At 44.3% G+C, this 18,158-nt stretch overlaps 1 protein-coding gene across 3 annotated transcripts in view; it reads right to left on the bottom strand.

Moving 5' to 3' along the window:
• The window catches only part of ATPSCKMT (ATP synthase c subunit lysine N-methyltransferase), a 77,839-nt gene that overhangs the window by 18,250 nt on the left and 41,431 nt on the right, over nt 1-18,158 (bottom strand). Inside the window, exons 5-7 of one of the 3 annotated variants that reach the window (XR_006546669.2) lie at nt 15,267-15,458; nt 12,423-12,572; nt 11,373-11,478 (exon numbers count right to left, since the gene is read on the bottom strand). The exons of 1 other annotated variant lie outside the window; for it this stretch is intronic. Coding sequence is in view for 1 of the 2 variants with exons in the window: in XM_044932624.2 (XP_044788559.1) it covers nt 11,341-11,478 (138 nt within the window). In the remaining variant the exon portion in view is untranslated. Of the gene's footprint in view, nt 1-10,368; nt 11,479-12,422; nt 12,573-15,266; nt 15,459-18,158 lie in introns of those variants that run through there. One more of the 3 variants, XM_044932624.2, reaches the window with a different exon arrangement.

Genomic DNA, 18,158 nt, shown 5'->3' with positions numbered 1-18,158 from the left:
AACCCTGAATATTCATTGGAAAGACTAACTCTAAAGCTGAAACTCCAATCCTTTGGCCACCTGATGCAAAGAACTGACTCATTTGAAAAGACCCTGATGCTGGGAAAGATTGAGGGCAAGAGGAGAAGGGGACGACAGAGGATGAGATGATTGGATGGTATCACAGATTCGACAGACATGAGTTTGAGCAAGCTCTAGGAGTTGGTGATGAACTCCCCTGACAGGGAAGCCTGGCATGCTGCAGTCTATGGGATTACAAAGAGTCGGACACGACTGAGTAACTGAACGAAACTGACCGATTCAGATTCTGGGATATAATCACAAAGCAACTGAAACTTATTAATATCTACTCTCATTTTCCTTTTCAAACCACTAATGGACAAGTTCTTCTACTCCTGGGTAAAAACTCAGTCTCCTGAACTTTCTGGCCACTGTTAAATTAAAAACTTTAAAAAGACCTTGATCACAAAATAAAAGTTCAGTTCCACATTTTAAATATCCAGTCCCACATAAGCATCAAAATTCAAACCTTGATTCCAAGTTCAGGTTTCTTTTCCTTCTCCAGGTCAGGTTGCTGCAGTCAGGAGGGGAGCTGCCCTTTTTCTCTTTTTTCGGCTTGTGTTTTTTCTCCTGTTCATTAAATCCAGCTCTGAATCCTCTGGGTCAGGAAAGAAAGAAGAGGCAAGGAGACTAGGAAAGCACTTCCTGACAAGTATGAGAGGTGAGCTAGCTTCAGCACTCTCAGGGATCAGCACTATCCACATCTGACTCTTTATCTCATGATGCATTATGGGCTGAATGTTGATGGCTCCCTAAGAATTCATATGTCAAAATCCTAACCCCCAAGGGATGGTGTTGGGCGGGGGCGGGGGGGATGGTCTTTGGTAGATGATTTCCTCTTGAGTGTGTAGCCCTCCCGAATGGGATTAGTGCCCTTATAAGTTATGACCAAACTAGATAGCATATTGAAAAGCAGAGACATTACTTTGCCAACAAAGGTCCGTCTAGTCAAGACTATGGTTTTTCCAGTGGTCATGTATGATGTTAGAGTTGGACTGTGAAGAAAGCTGAGCGTCGAAGAATTGATGCTTTTGAACTGTGGTGTTGGAGAAGACTCTTGAGAGTCCCTTGGACTACAAGGAGATTCAACCAGTCCATTCTAAAGGAGATCAGCCCTGGGTGTTCTTTGGAAGGAATGATGCTAAAGCTGAAACTCCAGTACTTTGGCCACCTCATGCGAAGAGTTGACTCATTGGAAAACACTCTGATGCTTGGAGGGATTGGGGGCAGGAGGAGAAGGGGACGACAGAGGATGAGATGGCTGGATGGCATCACTGACTTGATGGACATGAGTTTGAGTGAACTCCAGGAGTTGGTGATGGACAGGGAGGCCTGGCATGCTGCAATTCATGGGGTCACAAAGAGTCAGACACAACTGATCGACTGAACTGAACTGAAGAAGAGACACAAGAGCTTTCTCACTCTTCCTGCCATATGAGGATATACTAGAGAGACATTCATGAGACTGCAGGAAGTAAGATGTAAAATTCCAGTAGTCGGACAAGGACATCCCAGGAAAAGTGGGGGCACCATAGCAAGATCTGCAGACACTGACATTTGGAGGCTCCCCATGAACTGGCTATGTCCCCCACACAGTCACCATAAAGTCTCCAAGCCCCATCCAAGCACACAGGGTCTCAGGTCCCTTTTCAGTGCTTCATTCTTTTCGGGGGGGCGGGGAAGAAAATTGCTTTACCTATTTTTTTAAGTTATGAAAGCATGACAACACATTTACAGGAGACTTGGAAAATAAAAAACAAAGTTACATACAGTTCCACTATATATTACAATTATTTTTAAGTAGATAAATTAAGATTTTTAGCTGGAGTTTCAATATCCAACCCTCAAAAATTAATAGAATGAATATACAGAAAAGTAAAAGAATACAGTAGACCTGAAAAGCACTATGACCCAATTCAACATAATTAAGATTTATACAACTTTCACACAACAGTAGGATACAAATTCTATTCAGGTTCCCATAGACTATAAACTAGAAGACACTGGAACATATTCACAGACATAAAACAGGGTGCAAAAATTTCATGGTCTAAAGGTATTAAAATCATACAGAGTATGTTCTCTTGAGTGCTCCATTCTTAAAAGTGAGCCACCAGCCAGAGACCTCTAGACATATGAAGAAAGCCTCTTTATCACTCAGGTATTGCTATAATAATCCCGCATGGAAAATAACCACAAAATCTCAACTGACAATTAGGTAAGAAAAATAAATAAAACGCATTCCAATCAGAAAGGAAGAAGTAAAATTGTCTCTATTTTCAGACTGCATGATCTTATATAGAGACAATCCTAAAGACCACCAAAAAGCTGTTCAGTTCAGTTCAGTCGCTCAGTCTTTGCGACCCCATGAATCGCAGCACGCCAGGCCTCCCTGTCCATCACCAGCTCCCAGAGTTCACTCAGACTCACACCCATCGAGTCAGTGATGCCATCCAGCCATCTCATCCTCTGTCGTCCCCTTCTCCTCCTGCCCCCAATCCCTCCCAGCATCAGGGTCTTTTCCAATGAGTCAACTCTTCGCATGAGGTGGCCAAAGTACTGGAGTTTCAGCTTTAGCATCATTTCTTCCAAAGAACACCCAGGGCTGATCTCCTTCAGAATGGATTGGCTGGATCTCCTTGCAGTCCAAGGGACTCTCAAGAGTCTTCTCCAACACCACAGTTCAAAAGCATCAATTCTTCGACGCTCAGCTTTCTTCACAGTCCAACTCTCACATCATACATGACCACTGGAAAAACCATAGTCTTGACTAGACGGACCTTTGTTGGCAAAGTAATGTCTCTGCTTTTCAATATGCTATCTAGGTTGGTCATAACTTTCCTTCCAAGGAGTAAGTGTCTTTTAATTTCATGGCTGCAGTCACCATCTGTTAGGATTAATAAATTCAAGTACAGTTGCAGGATACAAAATGAACAAATCAGTAATCAGTTGTACTTCTATACACTAACAACAAAATATCGGAAAAAGAATAAACAAAACAATACTATTTATGATAGCATCAAAAACAATTAAACAATTAGGAATAAACTAACACCAAGAAGGTGTACACTGAAAAGTACAAGACTTAATGAAAGAAATTAAAGGAGACAGAAATAAACAGAAATATATCCTGTGCTCATGGATTGGAAGAACATTGTTAAAATAGCCACACTACCCAAAACAATCTATAGATTCAATGCAATCAAAATTCCAACGATAATTTTTATAGAAATAGAAAAAAAAATTGTATGGAACAATGGAAGACCCTGAATAGTCAGAGAAATCTTGAAAAACTGGAAGTTTCACACTCTTGGTTTTTCAAACTTCATTACAAAGCCATAGTAATCAAAACTGGACATTGCTGGCATAAAAATATACACATAGACCATGGAACAGAATCAAGAGCCCAGAAATAAACCCATAGATAAACAGTCAACTAATATTCGACATGGGAACCAAGAACACTGATGAGGAAAGGATAGTTTCTTCAATAAATGGTGTTGGGAAAACTGGATAATCCCAAGCAGAAGAAAGAAATTGAATCTCTATCTTTTTCCACTTATAAAAATTAACTCAAAATGGATTTAAAGATCTAAATCTAGAGCTGAAACTGTAAGACTCCTAGAAGGGTGCTGGCAAGGGCGTAGAAATGGAGGCCCTGTGCGCTGTTGCTGGGAACCTAAGTTGGTACATTATGTAACCCAGTATGCAGATTCTTCAAAAATTAAAACTCAAATTATCATACGATCCAGCTATTCTAATTCTGGGTATAAATACACAGAAAATGGAATTGATATCCTTTTTTTGGAAAATACAGTTTTCAAACTGTATTTTCAAAGCTCACAGTTTTCAGGATCCCAGTTCCCTGACTGGGGAATGAACCTAGGCCCCAGCAGTGAAAGTGCCAAGTCCTAACCACTGAACCACAAGGAAATCCCCCAAATCAGTATTTTGATAAGGTGTCTGCACCCCCATTTTCACTGAAGCATTGTTCACAACGGCCAAGATATGGAAACAACCTAAGAGTCTATGGATGAAAAGATAAAGATGCGAGAAACACACACACCATGGACTGTTAATCACCTATTAAAAAAGAAAACATCCTGCCTTTTGCAACAAAATGAATGGATGGATGGATGGATGGAACTTCATGGCATTATGCTAAATGAAGTAAGTCAGACCAAGAAAGACAAATATCGTCTGATCTCACTTACGTGTGGAATCTAAAAAAGCAGAACTCACAGAAGTCGAGAGAAGGATGGAGGCTGCTAGGGGCTGGCTGGGGTGGGGGAAGTGAGAAGTTGGTCAAAGGGTACAAACTTCCAGTTATGAGTAAGTCCTGGGCCCCTAATGCACAGCGTGATGACTACAGCCAACTACACTTGACAGTATATACATGAAATTTGCTGAGAACGTAGATCTTAAACATTCTCACCGTTTTTGGGGTGGGAGGTGAGAGGGAGGTTTAAGAGGGAGGGTACATACACATACCTGTGGCTGAATCATGTTGATGCATGGCAGAAGCCAACACAGTATTATAAAGCAATTATCCTCCAATTAAGAATAAATAAAATTCTTAAATAGCAATTATGTGAGGTGATTGAGGTAATAATGAACCTCTTGCAGGTATCATTTTGCACATGTAAGTGTATCAAATCATCATGTTGTGCACCTTAAACTTACACAGTGTGACATGTCAACTGCAACCCAATGAACCGGTGGCGGGGAGGAGAAAACCATAACATCTCAGTGGCTTATCCAAACGAATATCTGAGAAGTTATCTGAGAGGTTTGACCTTATGGAAAACTGTAATAAAAGTTGGGGAAAAAAACTGGTTGAGAGTGTGAAAAGATAAGATCAGAGAGAGAGAGAGAGAAATGAAGAAACACAGAAAAGAGAGAAGAAAACAATTTCCAGGAGAAGGAAAGAAAAATGCACAGGAAATGAAATATAATCACTGATATAATGTGTCTCACTTGTAAACAAGATTTACACAGCTAAAATTATGACAACACTAGATCTCCAAACCCATCCATCCCTCACACACACACACACACACACACACACACACACAAAGTGTGTTCAGCATTTTAAGGCGAGATATGAGAAAGGGAAGCATGTTCCTGTGATGATTGTATGATCATGTAACACAGCTAAGTCCTGCATTTTCATAATATAAATTCAACAGTAATAAAATTGTAATCTATGCTGAAAGTGAAGAAACAGCAGCAAAAGCATCCTATTTAGAGTTATGGGGGGAAATACATGAGAAAACAGCAAAAAGGGGTGGAAACTGTTTGCTGACGTAAGTGTGGGGGCTGGGAGGAGAGGGTGGCCTTTTTCAGCATAGCCTGTGATGGTTGGTTTTGTGTACTCACCTCACCTGGCTAAGGGATACTCACAGAGCCAGGAAAATATTGTTTCTAATGCATCTGTGAGGGTGTCTCCAGAACAGAGTCACTTTGGGACCAGTATACAGAGTAAAGAAGATGGTCCTCACCATGGCAGGTGGGCTTCATCTGAGATCCTGAACAAAACAAAAAGGTAAAGGAAAGGTGGATTCTGTCTCTCTCTGCTTGAGCTGAGACACCCGACTTCTCCGACCCTTGGACAAAGGCTCTCCTGGTGCGTCGGCTCTCTGACCTAGACTGGGACTCACCTTGTCCCACCATCATGACCACCGCCCCGGTCTCAGGCCTTGGGACTCAGCCTCAAATAGACCATCTGTTTCCCTGGTTTTCGAGTTTGCAGAGACAGACAATGGGGTTTCTCAGCTGCTGTAACCACGCGAGTCAATTTCTCTGATAAATTTCCGCTTGGAGAAGGCAATGGCAACCCACTCCAGTACTCTTGCCTGGAAAATCTCATGGGCAGAGGAGCCTGGTGGGCTGCAGTCCATGGGGTCGTTGGGAGTCGGACACGACTGAGCGACTTCACTTTCACTTTTCACCTTCATGCATTGGAGAAGGAAATGGCAACCCACTCCAGTGTTCTTGCCTGGAGAATCCCAGGGACAGGGGAGCCTGGTGGGCTGCCGTCTATGGGGTCGCACAGAGTCGGACACGACTGAAGCGACTTAGCAGCAGCAGCAGCATATCAATGTACATCCTATTGATTGTATTTCTTCAGAGAACCCTGACTGATAGAGCAGAGCACAACAGTCTCCCCATTTTCTACTTCCCAATGGTCAAAGCAAGTCACGTGGTCAAGCCCAGCTTCAGAGTGGGAGGAGCCTAAAAGGTTAGGGGTGAGGCAGGCTCATTCATTGGTCCATTCACGTGATCACTGTACCCTGCTACCTTACTTTCTGCGGTTGTTAGAAGAAGTAAATGAAGAAATATCATGACAAGACTGAAAAAGTAGATACTCAAGACCTGAAGAATCTATACGGATGTCAAAGCTGAAATATCCTAGCTCAGCAGCCCCCAGACTTTGGCACCAGGAACCAGTTCTGTGGAAGACAAGTTTTTCCCTGGACCTTGGGAGGGGAGGTTTTCTGGATGGTTTAAGCACATCACATTTGATTGTGCACTTAGGCTTCCCTAGTGGCTCAGAAGGTAAAGCGTCTGCCCACAATGCAGGAGACCTGGGTTTGATTCCTGGGTCCGGAAGATCCCCTGGAGAAGGAAATGGCAACCCACTCCAGTACTCTTGCCTGGAAAATTCCATGGATGGAGGAACCTGGTTGACTACAATCCATGGGGTCACAAAGAGTCGGACATGACTGAACAACTTCACTTTTACTTTATTTCTGTTATTACATCAGCTCCACCTCAGATCATCACGCCTTAAATCCCAGAGATTGGAAAAACCTGTCCTGGGACACCTCTGGCCTCTTCTCTCCAGTTCCTTTGTTCAGCTGAACAGTGCCCTTGAACTGTTTCAATATTCTGCAGTACCTTTCACCATAGAGAACTTTTCACTCTTCCTGTATTTTTGTGCTCTGAGGAATGCTTAGGTATCTAAGTAAGCTTAGGTTTTGACACTGGAAGGACCATACATGGATCTAAGCCAGGAGCTTATGAGCTTTTCTCCCTAGGATCCTGGAGGTGGGAGGGCAGGTGGGATGCAGCGGTGGAGGCATCTCTGCTTCAACAAGCATGAGTTTGTTTTATGTTTTATCTCCTGAGCCTCTAAAAATGATTTAACAGGAACCAGATCGAAACCCCACTCACCTAAGTGCTGTCGTCGGTGCCAGGCTGTCAGGAGAAACAGGATCCTCCTGGAAATTCTCCCTGTGTTAATGGACAGGTACCATATATCACAAGATACAAAGAGCCCCAAGGAGACAGGCTCACAGAATCTCGGAGGATAAACAACTGCAAGTTTGGGGCAAAGGTCCTAGTTGCGAGCTTGTTCCTCCCATCTCTCTCAGTAACAGCTCTGCTACTTTAATTACAGGTTGTGGATGGTTACAGCAGGGCAGAGGGCAGAAAGGTTTCAGAGGTGCCTGCAGAGAGATGCGGGCCGCAGCCACATAACACCTTAGCAGACTGGCTCCCTGCACCTGGGAGAATGAGAACATCACTGGAGGTCAATAAAGTATTCTATCCCAGGTTTCTGCAAGGCCCCCTCACCATGTCATGTCAGGCAGGAACATGTGTGTAATGTGCAGAACCCAGTGCTTCCAAGGTGGGACTTCCCTGGTGGTCCAACAGTTAAGAATCTGCCTTCCATTGGAGAGGATATGGGCTTGTTCCCTGGTCCAGGAACTAAGATTCCACGTGCCACCAGGGCATCTAAGCCTGAGTGGTCACAACTACTGCCAGGGCGCCACGACCAGAGAGAAGCCTGCACACTGCAACAAAAGACCTTGTGCACCACAACGAAGACTCGATGCAACCGAAAATGAATAAACATGAGTAAAAGGAAACACAAGGTTCCTTATGCAAAATTTTTAAGACAGCGACAGTGTTAAACCAAGCACAGAGTCCTTCTGAGCAGGGGACCCTGTACCACCACCCCCCACAGAGCCCTTCTAAGCGGGGGACCCTGTACCACCCCCCGGGGGTGGTGTCCCAGCAGCCAGCCCTGGTTTCCAGACCTCGGGAAGCCCACTGCTAGTGAAAGGGAGGGTCAGAGTTTGCCGAGAAAGGGCTGAGAGACTGCTGAGAGACTCCCTTTCACAGAAACACGGTCAATCCTATAACTTTGGTTTTCTTATCAAATAATTGCACAAAAATAGCGAGTGGATGTGAAAGCTAAACACTGCTTTAAAAGCCACCTTTTCTCCTCCTATATTCTAGAAAAAATAATCAAACTGCTGCTTCGTGTGCCCTGCAGAGGACGTGAAGGGCACAGAAGGACACACAGCCATCCAGCTTTCAGAATAAAACTTATCTCTTAAAAAAGCCCTGTCTCCTCTGAAGGAAAGACTGGCATCTGTGAGAAGCTGGGACAGGCAATTCGGGAAGAAGGGGATGACTGCCCCAAAGAAGTTCCTAAAAACCTATGGAGGCACTGACTTGCTCAGACTGGAATGTATGTCAGCAATTCCGTTCTCATACAGCCCAATATCTAGGTACATTTTTAATTATAATGGAACACTTTATACATGTACATGAATTATAACCAAGACCGGAGAGAGACATTAGCTGACCTTGAGTCACAGACACAACTTCAAGCAGTTAAGAGCTCAGTTCTGGACTCAGAGACACTCTTCTCAAGTTCAATCTCTGTGACGTTGAGGGTGTTAAGCCTCAGTTTCCCAATCTGTCCCAATCCCACTCTTAGCTTTCCCAGTGGTAGCAGAATTGTTGTATGTGCTGTCAGTTGCTCAGTCGTATCCAACTCTGCAACCCCAAGGACTGTAGCCCTCCAGGCCCCTCTGTCCGTGGGATTCTCCAGGCAGGAATAATGGACTGGGTTGCCATTTCCTCCTCCAGGGGATCTTCCCAAAACAGGGATGGAACCCCTCTCTCTTGCATCTCCTGCATTGGCAGGTGGATTCTTAACCATGGTGCCACCTGGGAAGCCTAGCAAGTGAGGATACAAGCAGGTGATAGCAGGTGAGGATGCAAAGAGATGGTGAATGGAAAGCCCACCTACACCCTGGCACAGCGAAAACACCACATCAAATATATTTAGTCTCATTATTGAGCCACGGATCCCACAAGGACGCTCGGTCTGATGTGAAGTGCTCAGGGGCTGAGTCCGGAGCAGAAACAGAACCCCAGGCCTGCAGCCTCCCCCGCCCCACCCCAGGATGCTGCACTCTTGACTCCAGGGATGCACCTGAGTGTCCTGGTTTGAAACGTGCCCCTTGTCTGCAAGCAGCTCCTCTGTCTCAGCCCTGAGGAAGAAGCCCCGAGTCGGTGGCTCAGCCTGGCGCTGGGAGGGCACCTCCACTCAGGCTCCCCTGCTGTGTCATCTGCCCTCCCCTCAGTGCCCCACCTGGCCAGACTTCCCAAAACACACTGACTGCAGCTGTCTGTTCACAGCCCCGTTCCTTCACCTTGGGCTGATGTTAGGAGCATCCTTCCGGTGGACCCATCTGCTTCCTCTCGCATCACCAGCCCCATCCTCGGCCAGTCTCACTCCCAGCTGTGACTGTGAGGAGCTCACTTCTGCCTCCAGCTCTGCCCCAACCCCAAAAAAGTCTCTCCCTGTCCTCTGCCTGCACTACCCGACCTGGGGCTGCTCAAACCTGCCGGTGGGATATCTGCAATTCACAACTTCTACAAAGAATACAGCTTAATCTAGAACTCTCTGCTTTCCTTTAGTCCATGTGAAAAATATTAAGTTAGATCCCTGTGACACTTGTTGTACCAAAATAAATCACAAGTGGGTCAAACATTTACATTTTTTAAAAAATTCATAAATATTGCCGAAGAAAATTCAGGCAAAGTCCCTTATGTTCTCAGAATAGGGGAGGACTTTTATGGATGACGCAAAATCCAAAAGCTATAAATAGGAGATTTTTTTAAATCTGGATAAAGAACATTAAAATTTTATGCACAGCAAAAAAGAAATCAGGACTGGTATATGTTTGTAGCACCATGACAAAAGGCTCCTATAAATCAGTAAGAAAAAGTGCAACAGCATAATATAAAAACGGGCAAAGGATATGAATCAACTTGTCACAGGGGGAAAAAGTGTGCTAGTCACTCAGTCCTGTCTGACTCTTTGCGATCCCATGGACTGTAGCCCACCAGGCTCCTCTGTCCATGGAATTCTCCAGGCAAGAATAGTGGAGTGGGTTGCCATTTCCTTTCCCAGGGGATCTTCCCAATCCAGGGAAGAAAAAGTGGTTTTTAAAACAATGAAAAATAATCTCATCATTAAAAAATACAAATTAGAAACTACAGTAGAATATTATTTTTTATTATCAACTTAGCAAAGTTAAAATCTTTTTTAGAATCCATTGTGTTGGCAAGAGTGTAAGGAAAGAGGCATTCTTATAAATACTCTTTTATACTCTGGGCTGGAGATGTAAATGGGTACAGCCTCTCTGAGCAGCAGTTAGGCAGTCGTGATTAAAATATTAAAGTTCACATACCCAACAACCCAGCACTTCCTTACACATTGCTTACACCGGATGGACTGCTGTCAACTCTTCATCACCACCTTATAAAGTCTCTGAATCATAAAAGAAAAGGGAGGGGCTACATCCCCCCAGAAACCCCTCCCAGGTTCTGACTTACTCCTCCAATGAGAAACCCTTGCAGATAAGAGAAGGGGCGGGGCCACCACTGTTTTGCATTCACAGGTGGAACCCGGCTGGGGCACAGGGTGCCTGAGGCTTGCTCCTGGCGCCTCTTGAGAACCACCACCTTGCACTACAGTGTGAGGTCCCTGGTGAGGGTTTCTGGGAGCTTACAGCAGTTTTACGGTGAGCTTGTAAGGACCACCCACTCAAGGGCTTCAACCTGAGATTACTTTTTGCATCTTCTCTAACCTTAGCTCCCTGGTGGCTCAGAGAGTAAAGAATCTGCCTGCAGTGCAGGAGACCCAGGTTCGATCCTTGGGTCAGGAAGATCCCCTGGAGTAAGGGAATGGCAACCCACCCCAGTATTCTTGCCTGGAGAATTCCATAGCCTGGCGGGCTAGAGTCCATGGGGTCGCAAAGAGTCGAATATGACTGAGACACTAACATTTACTTAATCTTCGCTGACCTGAGTGTGCCAAGGATGTGTAAGCCCTCACTCCCTTTATTAAAATCTTTAACACCAGAACTACATGGACTAGTTTCTGTTTTCCTACTGACCCTGGTCTGACATATTTATCTTGAGAATGTATCCTACAGGCATACTCATAAATGTATATACAAAACATTATTTCTAATAACAAAGACCTAAAATATATATGTATAAATAGTGGACAATTAAAAATATCATGATGCATCTACACGATAGAGTGCCATTTCCAGTTTTAGGGGGGTGAAAAGCACAGTGCTTCATGGATCCATGTGTACCAATCTGCAATGAAAAGAATTTCAAATTAGTTTATCTTGTATGCTACCATTCGTGTAGTAAATACAAACAAGATTGCCAGGTATACATATACATAAGAAACCAGTGACCAAGGGTACCTTTGAGGAAAAATTAAAGAATCAGGAGTGGGAGGTAGAGCTGCTGCAGCTAAGTCGCGTCCAACTCTGTGCAACCCCACAGACGGCAGCCCACCAGGCTCCCCTGTCCCTGGGATGCTCTAGGCAAGAACACTGGAGTGGGTTGCCATTTCCTTCTCCAATGCAGGAAACTGAAAAGTGAAAGTGAAGTCACTCAGTCATGTCCGACTCTTTGCGACCCCATGGACTGCAGCCCACCAGGCTCCTCCGCCCGTGGGATTTTCCAGGCAAGAGTACTGGAGTGGGTTGCCATTGCCTTCTCCATAGGTAGAGCTATATTACCCCAAAGACATTTTCTTGAAAGACTCTTGAATATTCTATTATGTGCACATATTTCAAAAAAGAAACTACTAATTAATCAGATGACATAATCATCATGAAAGGCCAGTGAGGAATCAACAAACTGGACAACATACTTTCTTCCCTTTTCCTCTCTTTCTGTTTTTCATTTTTCTTGAAATTTAAAATGAATTGGAGATGAGGACTTTGACCTTCTTGTTAGAGCATTTTAGAATAATGTCCATTCACTCTTGTGAGAATAATTTTCTTCATCCGTTCACACTGTCTAACACTTTCTCCTTATACCCCAAAGATGAGGTAGAAACTGCATGGACACCTACATGCTCCCTGTTCTAACCCAACATAGGATTAGTACTTAAATTTCAAATCCATGCTCTTTATCTTGCTGAGCTGAAGTTCCTACTGTCATTTGGTTGATAAATTTAAGAGACTGATTTCACTGCTCTAATATCTTACCTCTAATGAAAAAAGAATGAACAAAAAAAGAGGTACCTTGACTAGTTGGGAATAGAATCCACATTCTTTAAATTTTGTCACCATTCTCATCCTTGTCTAGAGACTGGACGACTGATGGATGCCTTCCATGGAATGGTGATAATTTGAATTCCAGTAACACTGAAACTGGGTTTCAAATCACGAGCCCTGAAAAATTCCAGCTTCAAGTCACTCTTTACAACTCCAGACCTATGATAAATATCTAATATAATTCATCAGACAAATGATAGCTGGTATTTTAACTCTTCCTGAAACCGTTTCTATTTCAGCAAAAACCTTTCTTCTTTTTTTAGACCCTTGTAATATTATGTATAATTGAAGTAATCATTGTTGTGTCATATTCAGTTTAAAAAATGGCCATTCAACAATGTATTCAAATATACACTTTTAAAATGATTATTATTGCTATTATTCATTTCTAGACATAATAAGATATTTCCTGGCTCTTTTTGATATTTCCACATAACAGAGCACTGGCTACGTTTTACTCTGGTTTATACACAGTGTCCCCTGTCTTCCCAGCTACACATGTCAGTAACCCCACCTCCCTTTTCTTTACTTAAGCAGTTTTGAGCTGGGCTTCTCTCTCTTCTGAAAGCAAGAGTCCCAAGAGCTCTAACCCTGTCTTTCCACCTCTGCAGGGCCAAGAGATAGACAGCCTCACACGGCTCTCCTTTGAGTTATTCTGTTAATTCAGCTCCTGATCACACATCCCTTCCCAACACAGGTGGGGGGTGTTCTATATCTCATGTCAGTGCTTCTTCCCCTACACCTGCTCTGCCTCCAGGCCCCCACGGTCTGCCTCAGGTCCCCCCCCCACCGCCCCCCACAAACCCAGGTGACACTGCAAGAGACAGAGATCACGTCCAGGAAGCTTAAGGGAAAAGATGAATACAAGGCGTTATGGGTTGAATTATGTGCCCCACCCCCACACCCCAACCAGAAGATGCGTTCAAGTCTAAACCCTAGCACCTGTAAATGAACCTTATTTGGAAATAGGGTCTTGGCGGACATGGATCAAGTCAAGGTGAGGTCATTAGGGTAGCCCTCCTCCGGTATGACTGGTGTCCTTATAAAGAGAGGAGAAGGAACTTCCCTGTGGTCCAGTGTTTAAGAATCTGCCTTCCCCAATGCAGGGAGTGTGGGTTTGGTCCCTGGTCGGGGAACTGACGTCACAGATGTCTCGGGGGCAAAAAAAAACAAAACGTAAAACAAAAGCCATATTGTAATAAATTCAATAAAGACTTTAAAAATGGTCCACATCAAAAAAAAAATCTTTAAAAATAAATAAATAAATAGAGGAGAAGAGACAGACAGACAGACAGAAGGCAGTGTGAAGAGACACGGAGAGCATGTGAATAACAGCAGAGGCAGACACTGGTGAGACACAGCCCCATGCCAGGGACTGCCAGGGACAGCCACCCATCCCCTGGAGCCAGGAGAGGCGCCTGAACTGATTCCCTCCCTCAGAGACCTTGAAGAGAGCCAACCCGGCCGACACCTTGGCCTTGGGCTTTTGGCCTCCAGAACTCTGAAAGGCTACATTTCTGTTATTTTAAACCACTTAGTTTGTGGGCTTCCCTCATAGCTCAGTTGGTAAAGAATTCACCTGCAATGCAGGAGACCCTGGTTCAATTCCTGGGTTGGGAAGATCTGCTGGAGAAGGGATAGGCTACCCACTCCAGTATTCTTGGGCTTCCCTGGTGGCTCAGCTGGTAAAGAATCCACCTGCAATGTGGGAGACCTGGGTTTGATCCCTGGGTTGGGGAAGATCCCTTGGAGAAGAGAAAGGTTTCCCACTCCAGTATTCTGGCCTGGAGAATTCCAGGGACTGTATAGCTCCTGGGGTCACAAAGAGTTGGACATGATTGAGCAACTTTCACTTTCAGTTTGTGGTCATTTGTTACAGCAGCCACAGGAAACTCATGCATAAGGACGCTGGGTTGTCTTTGAGTTCGTCAAGGACAAGACTAGGGGAAGCCAGCCCCTTGTACCCTCCAGGCTTGGTCTCCAGCCCTTCCCTTCTACAGCTCGCTTTCTTCTTCCCTCTCTCACCAGAGGCCTTCCAGAGGGGCCAGACCACTCGGTCAGCTCAACTCCAAGCTTCATCTCTCACGACTTCTGCCTCTAGAGGCTCTTTGGGTCAAGAGCCCCCTTTGACAATTAGCTGTGGGCAGAGGCGGGAGGGCCACACTGCACGGAAGGACTAGTGAGAAAAACGTGGCCAAAGACAGCTTCCAGGAGACAGGGATGATGCTCTGACTGAAGACTACAATTCTGCCTTCTAACCTCATATGCCTACATGCATGCTCAGTCACTCAGTTCTGTCCCACTCTTTGTGACCCCATGGACTGTAGCCCGCCAGGCTCCCCTTGTCCGTGGGATTTCTCAGGCAAGAATACTGGAGTGGATTGCCATTTCCTTCTCCAACCTCATATGCAATCTTTCCCCAAAGTTTACTTCTTCCAGATTCTTCTCTCTGTCTCTGTCTGTCTCTCTCTCTCTCTCACACACACACACACACACACACCTTACACAGCACACACAGCACACACACACGCCTTTGAAATTTTCTGCTTTCTGAAGCGTTGTTAGAGAGCAAACAACCTACCATACAACAGACAACCATGCAGTCTACTCCACAGAATGTGTTCAACTAGTCTTAACTCCTATTATAACAACACGCCAGTCTACATGCTAAGAGTTTTATTGATAACTTATTGGCAATGCACATGGTAAAACTTCCTTGCAAGCTCATTATTCACAAAGGTATACAACAGATATTCCTCAGGTCACTACACTTTGACCTTGCAAATGTCTGCAATCTGTAGGTGGTCATACCTTGCCCCGTGCTCCTGGCTTCCGGTTCCTGTTTAAGCTAAACAGGACCTGAGGATTCCCTGGTGACTCCGCCTTGTTGCTGTCAACTGGTGGTGCCCATTTATTGAGGCACAAAGTGAATGGAACTGACATGCTGGATTTGAGGCCCCGACTGACTCTGATGACATATAACCCTTGCCTTCCTAGAGGTAGCTGAGTGGAGAAGAGTGAATGGTTATAAGAGAATCCATTACCACTACTGACAAATTAACCTAAAACATGTTCTTTCTATAGTCATTCAGCGGCATCACCTTTGAAGACAGAGGACAAAACAGTGATGGATGGGCATCCTCCAACATCAGCTCTACTTCTTTATCTAATGAAGGACAAGCTCCAATATATTGAATTAATCATATGACACAATCAAATTTTCTACGAGCATTTTGGAGATTTTTCCTACCCATATTATTGATTACATCAATCGAGATAGACTAGGTTATGCCATAGTAATAAACACTCCCCGAAATCTCAACGATCATAAACATCATTTTTCACCCTGCTCGTGACTATTATGGATTGGCTGGCACCCTGCTCCGTGTCATCAGTATTCAGGGACACAGGCTGGCAGACATTCTACCATCTGGAACATCACAGACGCTGTGGCAGAGGGAAGGGGGGGTCGGCACATCACGCTTTAGCTCTTAAGGGACTCTGCCTAGACAAACACCAGGTCACATCTACTCACATCTGATTGGCCAAGGGAGCCACGTGACCATGCCAATCTTCAAGGGGTCGTGGAAGTACCATCTTAATGGCTGAAGAGTTCTAATGGTAATCTGCCTCTCTGGTGGCCAGTCAGCTCTGTTTTCTTCCTTTAGAAAAAATTCACTTATTCCCTCCCCAAGAAGGACATAAAGATCCATCCAGTCACTGATCCAGCACCTCTGGGTGATATATGCTTGTCCCTTCATCCAAAGGTATATTAGGCTCTTCCGGCTGGTGTGAAAAAATATTGCCGACTTGGGACTTAAACAATAGAAGTTTATTTCACACAGCTCTGGAGGAGAGCTGTGGTGTCACCAGGGTTAGCTGCCCCGAGACTGATCGTATTAGCTTAGGACCTCACTTAACCTTAATTCCCTCTTTTAAAGTTCCTATCTCTGAGTGGAGTCTCCTTGGGTGTTAAGGCTGCAACATTTGATTTGGGGGGACACAGCTCAGCCCATGACAGCAGGTGGTACACAGCAACTAAAGTGGTCCCGCATACGGCTTCTCTCATTCTGGAGACTTACAAAACAAAAAGACACAGACACCCAATTTACAAAGAGGAAACAAGGAACAGACAACACCAACAAATATTTCTCTTTGGAAAGAAGGAAAATAGGAGATATATAACAGACAGTGGTCTTCACCAGTCCTGAAATCCCCTGGACAAATATTGGGTTGGCCAAAAGTTTTGTTCTTTTGGCCAACCCAGTACTATGAGTTCCACCCTGGGGGTGGGGGACATTAGTCCCTGCATATGCTCCCGGCAAGAAGCCTCATTATCCCTCATCTTCCACAGGCCTTGGCTTCACACACGGGTCTTTGACCCATCTGAAGTAAGCATCAGGGAACATGCTCTGCTTGGGAGCCGTGTGGCTTACTCAGCCCACTTCCTGACCTAAATGTTTAGGGTCCAAGGATCCTAAACAATTTTTATTTTAATCCAATTTTAATCCGGCCTGGTGATTCTTTTAGAAGTATACTTCTTGCAACAACTTCATCAGTCTTTGATCTATTTGATTCCAGAAAACTCCATGTGCCAAGAGGCACAACCAGTTACTTTTAAGACCTGTCTTGGGACTTGCCTCGTGCAGGGGGCATGGGTTTGATCCTTGGTTGGGGAATTAAGATCCCATATGGCATAGCCAAAATAAATAAATAAAAATAAATACTCTACAAGATGAAATAAACCTTGCAGAGGTTTTAATAATGGTGTGATAGCCAAGGAAATATAATCAGTTGAATGGTTTTTAACAGTAGGCACAGAGGTCACGCCCTGGGCTGCAAAACTCAGATTTAATTCCTTTTTATTACTAAGAGGTTTTCTCGATTTTATCTTCTGCTGTTTGGATTCTAAAAATCAGTCAGCTTTTTCAATATTCCAAAGCCTCAAATCTTCCATGAACTCCTGCTTGGAATCCAGCTAATTCTTTTCTGACCTTGTTTCTTACAATACTTTGTCAAGTGCAACCAATGGAAACCATGTCAGTAATACAGCTGACCCTTGAACAACACACATTTGAACTGTGCAGGTCCGCTTATACTCAGGTATTTTTCAACAGAAAATGCTACAATACTACACAATCCATGGTTGTCTAAGAGTCAACTGTATTGTCTTTCTGCATCTTTTTCTAGCTGTAAATTCATTAGGCATATAATCTGCCTTCCAAATAACTGTGGGCAACAGTTTCACCAAAATGTTTCCACCTGCATAACAAGGATTGTCATCTTTCCAGACGTTCTCACAGTTTCTTCACTGCCTACGACTTGTCCTTCAAGCCAATAACAAATTATCATTTTCCTGCTCTTAGCATCCAACTCCTGGTAGCAATTTCTGTTACAGTCAGAATAAGATAAACTATGCTACGGTAAGTAAAAGACCCACACTTTCACAGCCAGAAAATATAATTAGTTTTCTCATGTTACCTGTTCACTATGCATTGGCTTGGCCTGAGCGCCAAAGAATTGATGCTTTTGAAGTGTGGTGTTGGAGAAGACTCTTGAGAGTCCCTTGGACTGCTAGGAGATCCAACCAGTCCATTCTAAAGGAGATCAGCCCTGGGATTTCTTTGGAAGGAATGATGCTAAAGCTGAAACTCCAGCACTTTGGCCACCTCATGCGAAGAGTTGACTCATTGGAAAAGACTC

Source organism: Bubalus bubalis, chromosome 19 (genome assembly GCF_019923935.1).
Source record: "Bubalus bubalis isolate 160015118507 breed Murrah chromosome 19, NDDB_SH_1, whole genome shotgun sequence".
Classification (NCBI taxonomy): domain Eukaryota; kingdom Metazoa; phylum Chordata; class Mammalia; order Artiodactyla; family Bovidae; genus Bubalus; species Bubalus bubalis.
Note: the sequence above shows the minus strand (reverse complement) of the source record. Positions and strands in the feature narration are given on the sequence as shown.